This window comes from Etheostoma cragini, chromosome 20, assembly GCF_013103735.1.
Source record: "Etheostoma cragini isolate CJK2018 chromosome 20, CSU_Ecrag_1.0, whole genome shotgun sequence".
Taxonomy (NCBI): domain Eukaryota; kingdom Metazoa; phylum Chordata; class Actinopteri; order Perciformes; family Percidae; genus Etheostoma; species Etheostoma cragini.
Genome location: NC_048426.1, coordinates 22,992,964 through 23,004,365, shown reverse-complemented (window position 1 = coordinate 23,004,365; position 11,402 = coordinate 22,992,964). Strand labels below are relative to the sequence as shown.

Below are 11,402 nucleotides of genomic sequence, written 5' to 3'. Positions count from 1 at the left end.
CCCCCCCCCCCCCCCCCCCCCCCCCCTGCTGACTAGGCTACAGCCACACAACACACACATCAGACTCTTTGAGTAAGTTAAAATAAAACAGCACTTTAAGTGTAACCGTCACTGTGAGGCCTGCACATATATACTTATTAAATTAAATGTTCAATTTGTTCAATGTTGAAATTGAATGTTGGAATTGATTTCCTTTCATGTGTGTGTTGTATTTGAGGAGAATACTTAAAGCAGCAGAACCGAACACTTTATTATCGACTGATTACTCGCGTGTGTCGTTGTTATCGCGATATTCAAATATAATCTCATATTTCTGTTTATATAATGCAGTAGTTGTAGTTTCTCACCATTTTCTTACTGCAGTAGAGCTGCCACTTCTTCTCTGCTGGCAAAGAAAACATGGTGGCTCTGTGTTCATCTGTAAGGTCCAGTTCATCCTGAAGTAGACGAAAGAAAGAAGGAAAGACAGAAAGAAAGAAAGAAGGAAAGAAAGAAAGAAAGGATGGGAAGATGGAGTGATGAACATAAGAAGAAAGCTGTTTGACTGAATGTTTGAAGGCATGGGAATGAAGTCCGGCGTGGGAACGCAGACTCGGACTCACCACCAGCTCAGTGAACATGGAGTCCAGCTCTGGAGGGGGGGGCATGGGCAGACCAGGTCCCAGTACCCCCATAGTGTTCATGTCATCACACACAGTGATCTCTGGTTGGTCGCTGTCTTTGTAGCAGCAGGGAAACAGATAGGACAGGCCCCGCCCCTTCCCTCGGGACGCCATGGTTACTTTGGCCAAGTATCGACTGAAAGAAGAAGACAAAATGTATGAAATGTGTCGTTTACTCCCTAGTCTCACATTGGGGAGTAAGGTCTGGCTACACCACTGTTGCATTCTGGGAAAAGAGAAGAAGAAAAATAACCCTCTGGGTTGTTTGCATGTCTCTAACCCTCATGTTGTCCTAAGGTCAATTTGACCCATTTTCAGTTAATTTTGTTTTTTCTCACAACAAATGGGCCGTCGAAATAAGCGTTGAAAATGTCAACGTTAAAAATATCAAAAAAACTTGGGAAAAAAACACCAAAAACATAAAAAAGCACCCAAAACATTGAAAAGGGACAAAAATTTGGGGATGACCACATTGTGACCAGTGACCAAAGCTTTTTTTTCATGGTTGACGGGAAGACAACACAAGGGTTAAACCAATCACAATCGTCTTGCTGAGTTTTGTTCCTGTAGAGTTAATCACCAATTAAGGCATTGGCCAATCAGAGAAGGCTGGAACCGGTTGGATCCAGTCTTCCAGCCTCTATATCACCGCAGTAATCAGTTGCGAACTGAAATTGTGTGTTTCCATGAGACAGGAAGTAAATCATTCTGTCAAGAATAATGTTACTGTCACTTCCTGCCTGTTAAATCCACATCTTTAGTCGAGTTTATGCGCTTTATGTAGCCTACAGTTCTCATTTATCTTGTTTAATGTATGTATGACCTAACTCAAAACCAGTTAACGGGCCCTGGTGCAGTGCCTTTGCTTGTGAAGTGGATTAAGCTCTATATTTGCTTAATATGTTGCTGCTGTACACTTAATACATAAGTCAAAATCATATGTAAGCTGTTTCTGTTCAGTGTTGTTAAATCACATGTTTCATGTAAATGAATGGTGGAGAATTACATAATTATGTAATTATGATGACAATCGACGCATGTTATTTCTGCTGTCATCATGTTACAGAAACCACGCGTCAGTCCCCAGACCTGAATTCAGTTCATACGGAGTGCTTTGCATTATGGGTAATTAATAAAGCAACGTTTGAGGACATCTTCTTCTCCAGTTCTTATCTGTGGCGATTGCAAACGCATTCAAGCAATTACACCCAAATATTCTTCAGTAAATAGGAGGAAGTTTGGGCTTATTAAACCAACACCTTCACCACAATGTTCACACAATACAGAAACATTAGCTATTTAAATAAGACGGACACATGGTTGAATTCCCTCTCACCAGTGGATTGCCAAAGGGGCATTGGACCGGGAGGGAAAGGAGACTAAAAAAGACATAAAAAATGACTTCTAGAGGGCCCTGTTTAGATGATTAGTACATTGAATTATGCACAGATGTAATAATAATAATAATAATAATAATAGCACATGGTTTAATCAAGTTAGTTATATTGCCCAGTCAACAGTCAACAGTGTCTAATTTACTTCCTGGTACTGATTGTGTATTTAATTTTTTAAGAAAATTCTAAATTGGCTTTGATTTTGAATGAATTGCTGATTATTTTGCACAAAAAAAACTTTAAAAAAAAGGAACTGAGCTAAATGAGCGCACACCCACGAACATGCCTCTAACGCTGTGAATGCTGTCCAAACAGATGTCTCCTATCCATTATCACAAGCATGATCAATCAACACACACACACACACACACACACACACACACACACACACACACACACACACACGCACGTGCACACTCGCACACGCTCACTTGGGTGTGATTGACAAGCCACAACTGGAGCAGGTCTTGTCCACAGCTGAGTCATGAGGTGTGGTTTTGTGTGCTTCCATCTCACAGTCCTCCTGTGTCTGATCCTTTATTTTAGGGTTTGAAACAGCAGCTTTGGTACGTTGGACCATGAAAAATAGCTTCAGCTCAGTTGTGTGAATAACAGCAACAACCTCGGGTCATCTCACGGTCATACAGCAAGCTCAGAGTCATGACTAAATACCTTTTTCTGTGCGTTTTCTAGACTGTGTCCTTGATTAAAAAGACTTCTCTGGGTTTTAACAGTGTTGGAAACATTCGGAGAATGCAAGTACACAAGTAGTACACAACTCAACAACATACTGTGTGTAAAGGGGGGGGTCTATTCTTTTTTTTAATGTATTTTAATGTGGAAATGTTACACATTTATTTGTTATTTATTTATTACACATTCATTAGATCAGGTTTCTGGGTGTCCATGTGGGCTTTGAGATCTCAGCACCTTTATTAGACACTGAAACAAATGTGCTAGCATAATGTATAATAAAATATTATATATACATGTATATAAGGCAACCTCTCAGGAATTATGTCAAGCAGCAAATTACCGTAGTATTGTGTGCAAAGCGCCAGTCAATTTAAGAACACGTTTAATGCTAATGGTCCCATGAAAAACAGGGAAAACCGGACATTTTCATGAATTTATAAACCCCCCCCATAGGACAGTAAAAGTAAAAAGTGGACATGTCCAGGCAGAAGAGGACGCTTAGCTAACATTAACTTTCAAATCCCCCCCCCACTCCCCCCAACATGCACCATCATACAATGGTTAGCAAAACCTTTCCAAACGAAGTGTCACTCATTAGCAAAATGTGCTTTCTTTGGATGTGAAAAGAGTGAATTCGACATTAAGTTTTGACATTTAACTCTTTATTAAGAGGCTGTGGATGTTGTTTACTTCATTAATGTGTTTATTGTGGTAACGGACCGAGGGTGGGAGGGGCATTTGGTATTTGGGGGCCGGATTTGGCAAAATCTTTACCAGAGGATTTGGCATTCGGCCAAACCCCAAAAAAATCTAGGCTCATTGCATCCCAAGTCTATTTATCATGTCTGTACTGTGCATACTGTGTGTAGCTACATACTTCTGTAATATTTTACTTGTACCCTTACAAAGAGAAACTAGAACTAAACATATACAATTTAAAACTAAACCTCTCCGAAAAGCTGAGAATAAAAAAACTAGCAAACACAAAAACTAACCTAAATTGAATAAAATTGATATCCAAAAGAGAAAATAAAGAGAAAATAGATGAAAAATATAAATAAAATTCAAAACTAGTACACGCTGGGCCCACACCGGGAGCCTAGCACTATCGTACTGTTATGATGGTATACAGGATGATACTGTAAATGGCAATGCATTCTGGGAGAAAATCTAAACATTACAGCACTATCTGCACATGTTACAGATTACAGGTATTTTCGGTTAATACCAATGCATCTTGAGAAAATAAAGGAAAAGGCGGGAATTACACAGCCGCAATTATGTTACTGTAAATTCAAATTATACAGTGAGAATCTGTCTATTTACAGTCAAATAGATTCAAAATTAAAAACAGCACGCGTACTGTAAATAAAAAGCAGTTTATTACTTTGTTTATTTTATAGTTATATATAAATATATATATATATATATATATATATATATATATATATATATATATATATATATATATATATATATATATATATATATATTTACATAGTGTACATATAAAGCGTTTTACAGCGCATGCATGTATGGTCGGTATTTGATAAAGTACAACCAGTGTCTTTGCCTCAGTCACGTAAATTTGTCAAAGTAAGAATAGCAATGGTTGCTATAACGATCAGCACTGTGTGTGTGTGTGTGTGTGTGTGTGTGTGTGTGTGTGTGTGTGTGTGTGCGTGCGTGGTTATGTTGTGTATCGATTGATGAGCTCAGAATTCGAAAGGGTTTAATCAATACTCTATGTAAATGTGTCAAAGTAAGAATAGCAATGGAGTGCTATAACGATCAGCACTGTGTGTGTGTGTGTGTGTGTGTGTGTGTGTGTGTGTGGTTATGTTGTGTATCGACTGATGAGCTCCGAGTTTGAAAGGGTTTAATCAGTACTCTATGGATCCCTGTGGGGAGAGTGTGTTCTCTCTCTGGCCCTGCAGTCACTCACAGGTCAAAGGTCAAAGGTCAGGGTAAGACCCAGAAAATCACCGTCTCACTCAGGGACGACTTCACTTAGAACATGTCCGCTTCCCTACAACCGTTTGGGTTGTTCAGCAGCGGGAGAAGTATTTATATAGTATATATAGTAAAAGTACTAATACCACGTTGTAAAAATACTCTGTTATAAGTAAAATATCTGCATTGAAAATGTTACTTAAGTAAAAACATGTAAGTATCATCAGGAAAATGTACTCTAAGTATTAACAGTACTCAACGCAGAACAATCCTCACATTTTAGGAACTGGAAAGGATCCAAAACGTTGTGTTTACTGGTCGGATCATTTCAGCTGGACATGTGTGTCGTTGTGTTGTTGGCTACACAAGAAGAAGTTTCTGTTTATTAACCGTTGTATGACTGTATGTTTTCTTACAGAAACTGTCCATAGAAAGTGATTCCCAGTTGTATTTGTGTTTATTTATTAATCAGATTGCATTATGGGTAATTTATCTGTGCTCCGGCTGCATTTCCCCAGTAGGTTCCTGGATGAGGGAGCGTCAAAAAGCCTCAAAAAAGCTTCAAAAGTGGAACAAAAAGCGCCAAGAAGTAGATAAGAAGCATTGAAACAAGCGTTAAAATGACTTTATCTGAGAGAAGGTGAAATAAATAATAAAGAGTTTTTACTTCAATTTTAGTTTTTAATTACGGGTAATGAGCTGCCAGATTTATTCCTTGTGGAGTGGAGTTTAATTTATAAAGACGTCCTATTTTATAAACTACATAATTTGCAAAGTAACTAGTGACTAAAGCTATCAGATGAATGTAGTGGGGTAAAAAATCCAATGTTTCTCTCTGAGATGTAGCGGAGTAGAAGTAGAGAGAGTCCAAAGAGGTTCGAGTCTGAGTCAAGACCGACATCTGGGTGCCCCACATGTGGAGTTTGTGCTTTCTTTCATTGAAAAAGTCAAATATTTTTGAGTAGTATGATTGCACGTCCCATATATCTCCACTTGCAGTTTGCTCGACACGAAGCCCTTAAAAAGTCAGCGAAAATCAAGCCAAACAATCATTCTGATTACATTTTTAAAACCCGACTCACAGCCCAGACTGGTCTCATGAAACAGCGCATGTGTGACATGCCAATTTGGCGTGTTATCAAGACGCATACTCACTTTTTAGCGTGTTTTCAAACGCCGTTTGGCCTCCATTGGCCTCCATTGGCTTACATTACCTTGCAATAGCGTGTGAATTTACGCTGTAGCGAGTAGTATGAAAGGGTAAAAATCCACGTAGGGAAGTTTGTTGGGGGGTGGACGGGTCAAACACAGGACTTTCACCCAGGAGACCGGGAATCGCGTCTCGCATATGACGTTACCCACACTCAACCGCCACTTTCTTCTCTCTATAACACGCCAAGTGGTGTGTGTGTGTACAGTGTAGACATACACGCGGATAGCTCTAAATGCGTAGATATAGATAGATAACACCCCGCCACTAGGCTTAAGAAAGTCGGTGTGTATGTGTACTCGAACTCATGATGTGATGTTGCACATGAATATGAAAACGGCTTCTAAAGGAGTCTTGAAGTCGACAAATTCAGTGTTGTGTGTCGCGTAAATTCAGTTTTATAATAACATCTTTTGTCTTTTTGGGTTTGGCGCGCATCCGGGCTAGCCAACTCTTGCGGGCCGCATCAAAATGTGCAAGGGGCCGGATTTGGCCCGCGGACCTTGACTTTGACCCATGTGCTCTGCATACAGTGTGTGGGTCTTCGGGGGTTTCTTACCTTTGTGATCCACTGCTATGCGAAGCGGTGAGACGGCGTGTTCAGCTCCGGGCGGCGTGTGTAGTCCATTCACGTAGAGACCAGTCACTGAAACTCAACATTAAAACAGCCGCTCATCACTGAAGACCCCTCTGAGTCTCTTCAGAGAACATGTTGGACATGTTCTGTATAATGCAACAAATGGATAAAAGAGAGAGTATGAAAAAAGTGAATAAAAAGTCAGAAAGTTGAACTGTAATCCTTTGACTCCAAAGACCCAGATTTAACTTTTCTAAGATGACAATTAAAAAACAAACACAGATACAAAATCTGGAACTAAAAATCAGCTGGTGGCACTTTCAGTAGGCCTGGAGCTGGAGTTGAATTGAAAATATCCAAAGAGTTTGGTTATAATCCATAAAATTTGCTCAGTTAGAAAGTGTGTCGACTAAATACAGAATCCACGAGAGGAAGACGTCGCTGAGATTTGATTCTGACAGTTTCTTTTAAAATTTCTTTGCAGAAACTTGCTTGTGTCCAAGAAAAATACAAATCCTCTTAAATCTAACTCCATGCTATCCGTACAACACCCGGTCTGGTCTCTGTGTTCTTCTACTTCTTCTTTCTTTCCATTTTTGATGTGTCCACGAGAGTTTGGGACAGTGTGACGTCTCTCTGTCCCTGTGAGACAGAAACTGACAGCCTGGGTGAGAGAGTGTGTGTGGGGAGTCCAAAACACACACTACTGCATTCCTGTAGTCCCGCCCAGACTTCACCCACTGCTTTCTGTGTGTGTGTGCATGTGTGTGTGTGTGTGTGTGTGTGTGTGTGTGTGTGTGAGTGTGTGTGTGTGTGAGGGAGAGAGAGAGAGAGATAGATACGTGACAGACTCTGGACTCTAAAATCTTTTTGTTTGTACATATCCAGTGGCAGAAGAAGTATTCAGATTCTTTACTACAGTAAAAGTACTAATACCACACTGTAACAAATCAAAAGACTCTGCTACAAGTAAAAATCCTACATTTAAAATGTGACTTCATGTACTTCAAGTATTAAACAGTTGTGTGTGTTTAAGGTCTAATCACCCCAGCTGTTATATTATTGGGTAGTTGAATTTATAATTAAAAATCTTATGCTATAAACTACATGTGTGCAAAGACCTTCATTTTTAAAGTAGCTGGTATATAAAGCTGTCAGATGAATGTAGTGGAGTTAAAAGTACAATATTACTCTCTAAGATGTAGCGGAGTAGAAGTAGAAAGTATCATAAAAAGAAAAGACTCAAGTAAAGTGCAAGTATGTAATATTTGTAAGTACAGTACTTGAGTAAATGTACTGAGTTACATTCCAGCACTGTTCATATCCGTGTGTTTTTCCCAGTAATAACGTGACATTGGGAAGGAGGGACAGGACTATGTAGGCTAGGCATTAAGCATCTGATTGATCTTTCTTAAACTTATCCTTTTCTTTCTCTCTCTCTGGTGAGATCGGATTGATTTGTCTACGTTAGTGTTGTCATCTTTGTGTTTTTATCTGCTTGTGTTTTCTTTTACAATGTCCTGCTCTTATGTGATCGTGCTGTAATAAAAACGAGTGATGAAACTCTCATGGGAACAGACTGTCCGCGAGCAGAGAGGAAATGTCTGTGATTATAAAACTAGTCCGGGCAGCTTTGAAGTGCCTTGAGTGTGCCGCTCCCTTTTTCTTCCCCTGCCCATTAATCCATGAATGTTATGTTGTTGTTTTTTTTGTTTTTACCTAATCTGGTCTCATTTTCATTACATTGCCAGACCGTCCTCCATAGCGCTTGGGAGGAGGGTCTGGCTAGTCTGCACAGCTGGGATGGGAGGAAAAACCTGCTCTGGTTTTTTGGCATTTCTTTAAACCAATCACAATCGTCGTGGGCGGTGCTAAGCGCCGGACGGAGCCACGGCGCCGCTGCAAAACGGCCGCGGGAAGGAACCCGTTCCACACATGTTCCCGTGGTGGAACAAATGTTGTTTTCTGTCTGGATTTACCCTGCAGAGATCTGAGGAGCAGGGAACCATAGTCCTCACAAATCCACCAGAGGCTTTTCTTTTGGGGGGGGGGTTAGACTTAGTGATTGCCAAAGGTATCAAAGGAAGTTGAAAGTAATGACAATGTTATTTTGACACATTTAGTACCTTATTTTTTTACTCATCTGTTCCTTATAAATGCATCATTTCATGTTAAGATTCAGCTGTGTGAAGCACTTCTTGTTTGCTGATTTTTCTCATTTTTATTTCAAAAGCCATAAGTTCTAAATCATATTTATCTGTATACATGTATATGAGTTAGATAGATAGATAGATAGATAGATAGATAGATAGATGGATAGATAGGTAGATAGATTGATAGATAGATAGCACTTTTTGTCTTGCAATGCAAGCTTCAACAATTACAACACAACAACCTAAAGACAAAAAGCTAAAAAACATATAGGCGTCATAAAAAAAGGAAGGACACAGAAAGAGGAGACCACACATGAATTGTAACCCTGATTGTATTCTGAGACTATATTCTGATAACACACAAGCCAAAGTGTTGGTAACACTGCAGTGTCTATGATGCATGATTGAGAGGAATGTTGTATGGTGTAAATAAGGAACCAAAATGTATCCAAAACAAACAGTCAGACCAGGTGAGGTAAATTCAGTGGGGAGAAACCGGCAGCTTTCCATTCTGCTAATTATGTTTCTTCTTATTTGGTTTTTCAGTCATGTGAAAAAACTATAACAGAAGTAGTCATTGGCAATGAAAGTCTTAAAGGCCTCGCCTCAGGATCCGAGAACTATGATCATTAAATAACTAAAAAGAAAATCACATGAGTAAAAGCAAAATCTGAATCTAAGACTAAAAATGAGGATGTTATGGGAACAACAATCTTTGACATTGGTCCAGTGTTAAGCGAGATTGCTGATTGATGAATAAATGAAGATTAGCATTAATTAGATTATATTCTAATAAGTGTCTGACACCATTATGGATATGATTTCTGAGGAGGTCAACCTTTCTGTTAACGAGTAAGATCCTTTTTTCAAACTTAAAAACATCAAAAATTGCATTTGCTAAACCAGACTCCATGTAAATAAACAATCATTTTAACATCTTAAAATACACTTCATTCAAAGTCGACAGAAACATAATAAAACACTGAAAAGCCGTTTTAGGTTGTCTTTCGACTTTGCCGACCATCACAACTGTAATTTTGGTTGAAATAAACACATGGTTTACCAATTGACATAGGAAAATATGTTTGCTCTGTACACACTAAAAGCATAGTTTTTTTAAATGGAGTCTGGTGGGTTTAGAGCTAGCGACTTCAGAGCTGTGTCTGGTTAAACAGAAAGATCTCAAACAGGTTTTAAAAGGTCTATCTCCATTTGGATCTCTTGCATAATGTTGTAAGACACTTAGAATATTAACCTGAGTCTGTCAGCGGCAAAAAAAAAGCACTTTTTTACAGGTAAATACAAGCTGGACAATTCTCCTACTGACTTCCATTGTAGCTTGTTTCTCCGCTGCCGACTGCAGAAATCTCACTTAATACTGGGCCAGAGATTGTTGCTCCCATCAGTCACTTAGACACAAAAACATGGGAATATAGGGTCCAGGTTAAAGAAAACATGCAGGACATACAGCTCCGCCTTTTGCGTTTTCACTGTCAAATGATAAACTCACAGGTGATGCTAATGCTGCTAACGGGTATCGTCGCTTAAAAATTTGAAAAAGGAAACATGGAGGACCACACGTATTCAAAATCTTAATTTCAGGAACAGGAGTCTTCTTCTCGACCCAGAAAAAGAAAAAAGGAGGCTATGAAGAGCATGAGACCAGCTTTTTGAAGCGTGATGGCTACCGTAGCTGTAATACGTACTTTAAACTGCGTGGCGTGAGAGAGTTGATTGTGATATATGATCTCAACACTAGACGGGATAACACAATGGACCTTTAAGCGTTTAAACATGTCCTACATAACACATTACTAGGGGATGTATGGGAAGTAACTGAGGCAAAGAGAGAAAGCAACAGAAGGTTGACTCTTTAACCAAGGCCCCATGTGGACACTGACGTCATGCACACACACACACACACACATGCCTTTATGATTCACCCTGTGTGTGTGTGTGTGTGTGTGTCTGTGTGTGTTATGAAGCCAGGTGACATTCCAACACACTCGTCATTATACTGTTACAGTTGGCTGTTGCAGGGTGTTGTTCCTTTGTCTCCAGGCTGGGTCACATCCGCTTACACAGGACAGATCCTTTATCTCTGAACCTGAACCATGTTTCAGACCATCTGTAAACATGGAGGTCGTTTACTGTCCTGGGGTAAGGGTCTGGATGTATAACCTATATAATATCCTGGCTACACATGCATTAACTGCAGCTGCTGTAAAATGAGCACAGCTTTCAAACTGTTGGTATTAGAAAGAGTATTACTATCATACTGGTCTGCTACTGTTTAAAGAGTAACTCTCGTCAAAATGCAACCCTGAGGAGGGAAATGCTACTTTTAAGACTGACCATATATTCATTTTTTTGGTCAAATTGCCTTTTTTTTTTTTTTTTTAACACTATGACAGCGTCAAAATCAACATCATTAAAACACTAACACGCTCGACACAGATGAGACTTAACTCTGCAGGGGGCTTAAACTTTTGCAGATGCCATTTTTTTTTTTTTTTATTAAATCTAACTTTTTGTGACATATAATACGAATGTCTGATCTGTCATTTGATGCCTTTTGGAGGGTTTTCCATCTTTTCTTGGCTTCTTTATGCACATTAATAAAAAAATGTACCTGGGGTGCCCAAACTATTGAACCCCACTGTATATATGTGTGTGTGTGTGCATGTACACTCACCGGCCACTTTATTAGGTACACCTGTCCAACTGCTCGTTAACACTTAATTTCTAAGCAGCCAA

At 39.4% G+C, this 11,402-nt stretch overlaps 1 protein-coding gene across 1 annotated transcript; it reads right to left on the bottom strand.

The window, feature by feature from the left end:
* Window positions 1-317: 317 nt before the first annotated feature.
* On the bottom strand, window positions 318-7,159 carry LOC117936297 (disheveled-associated activator of morphogenesis 1-like). Its single transcript, XM_034859168.1, has 3 exons — window positions 6,475-7,159; window positions 603-798; window positions 318-437 (listed from the first exon to the last, which is right to left on the bottom strand). Exons 2-3 carry the CDS (start codon window positions 774-776, stop codon window positions 318-320), a joined length of 294 nt encoding a protein of 97 aa, XP_034715059.1. The 5' UTR covers window positions 777-798; window positions 6,475-7,159.
* Between the last annotated feature and the right edge of the window lie 4,243 nt (window positions 7,160-11,402).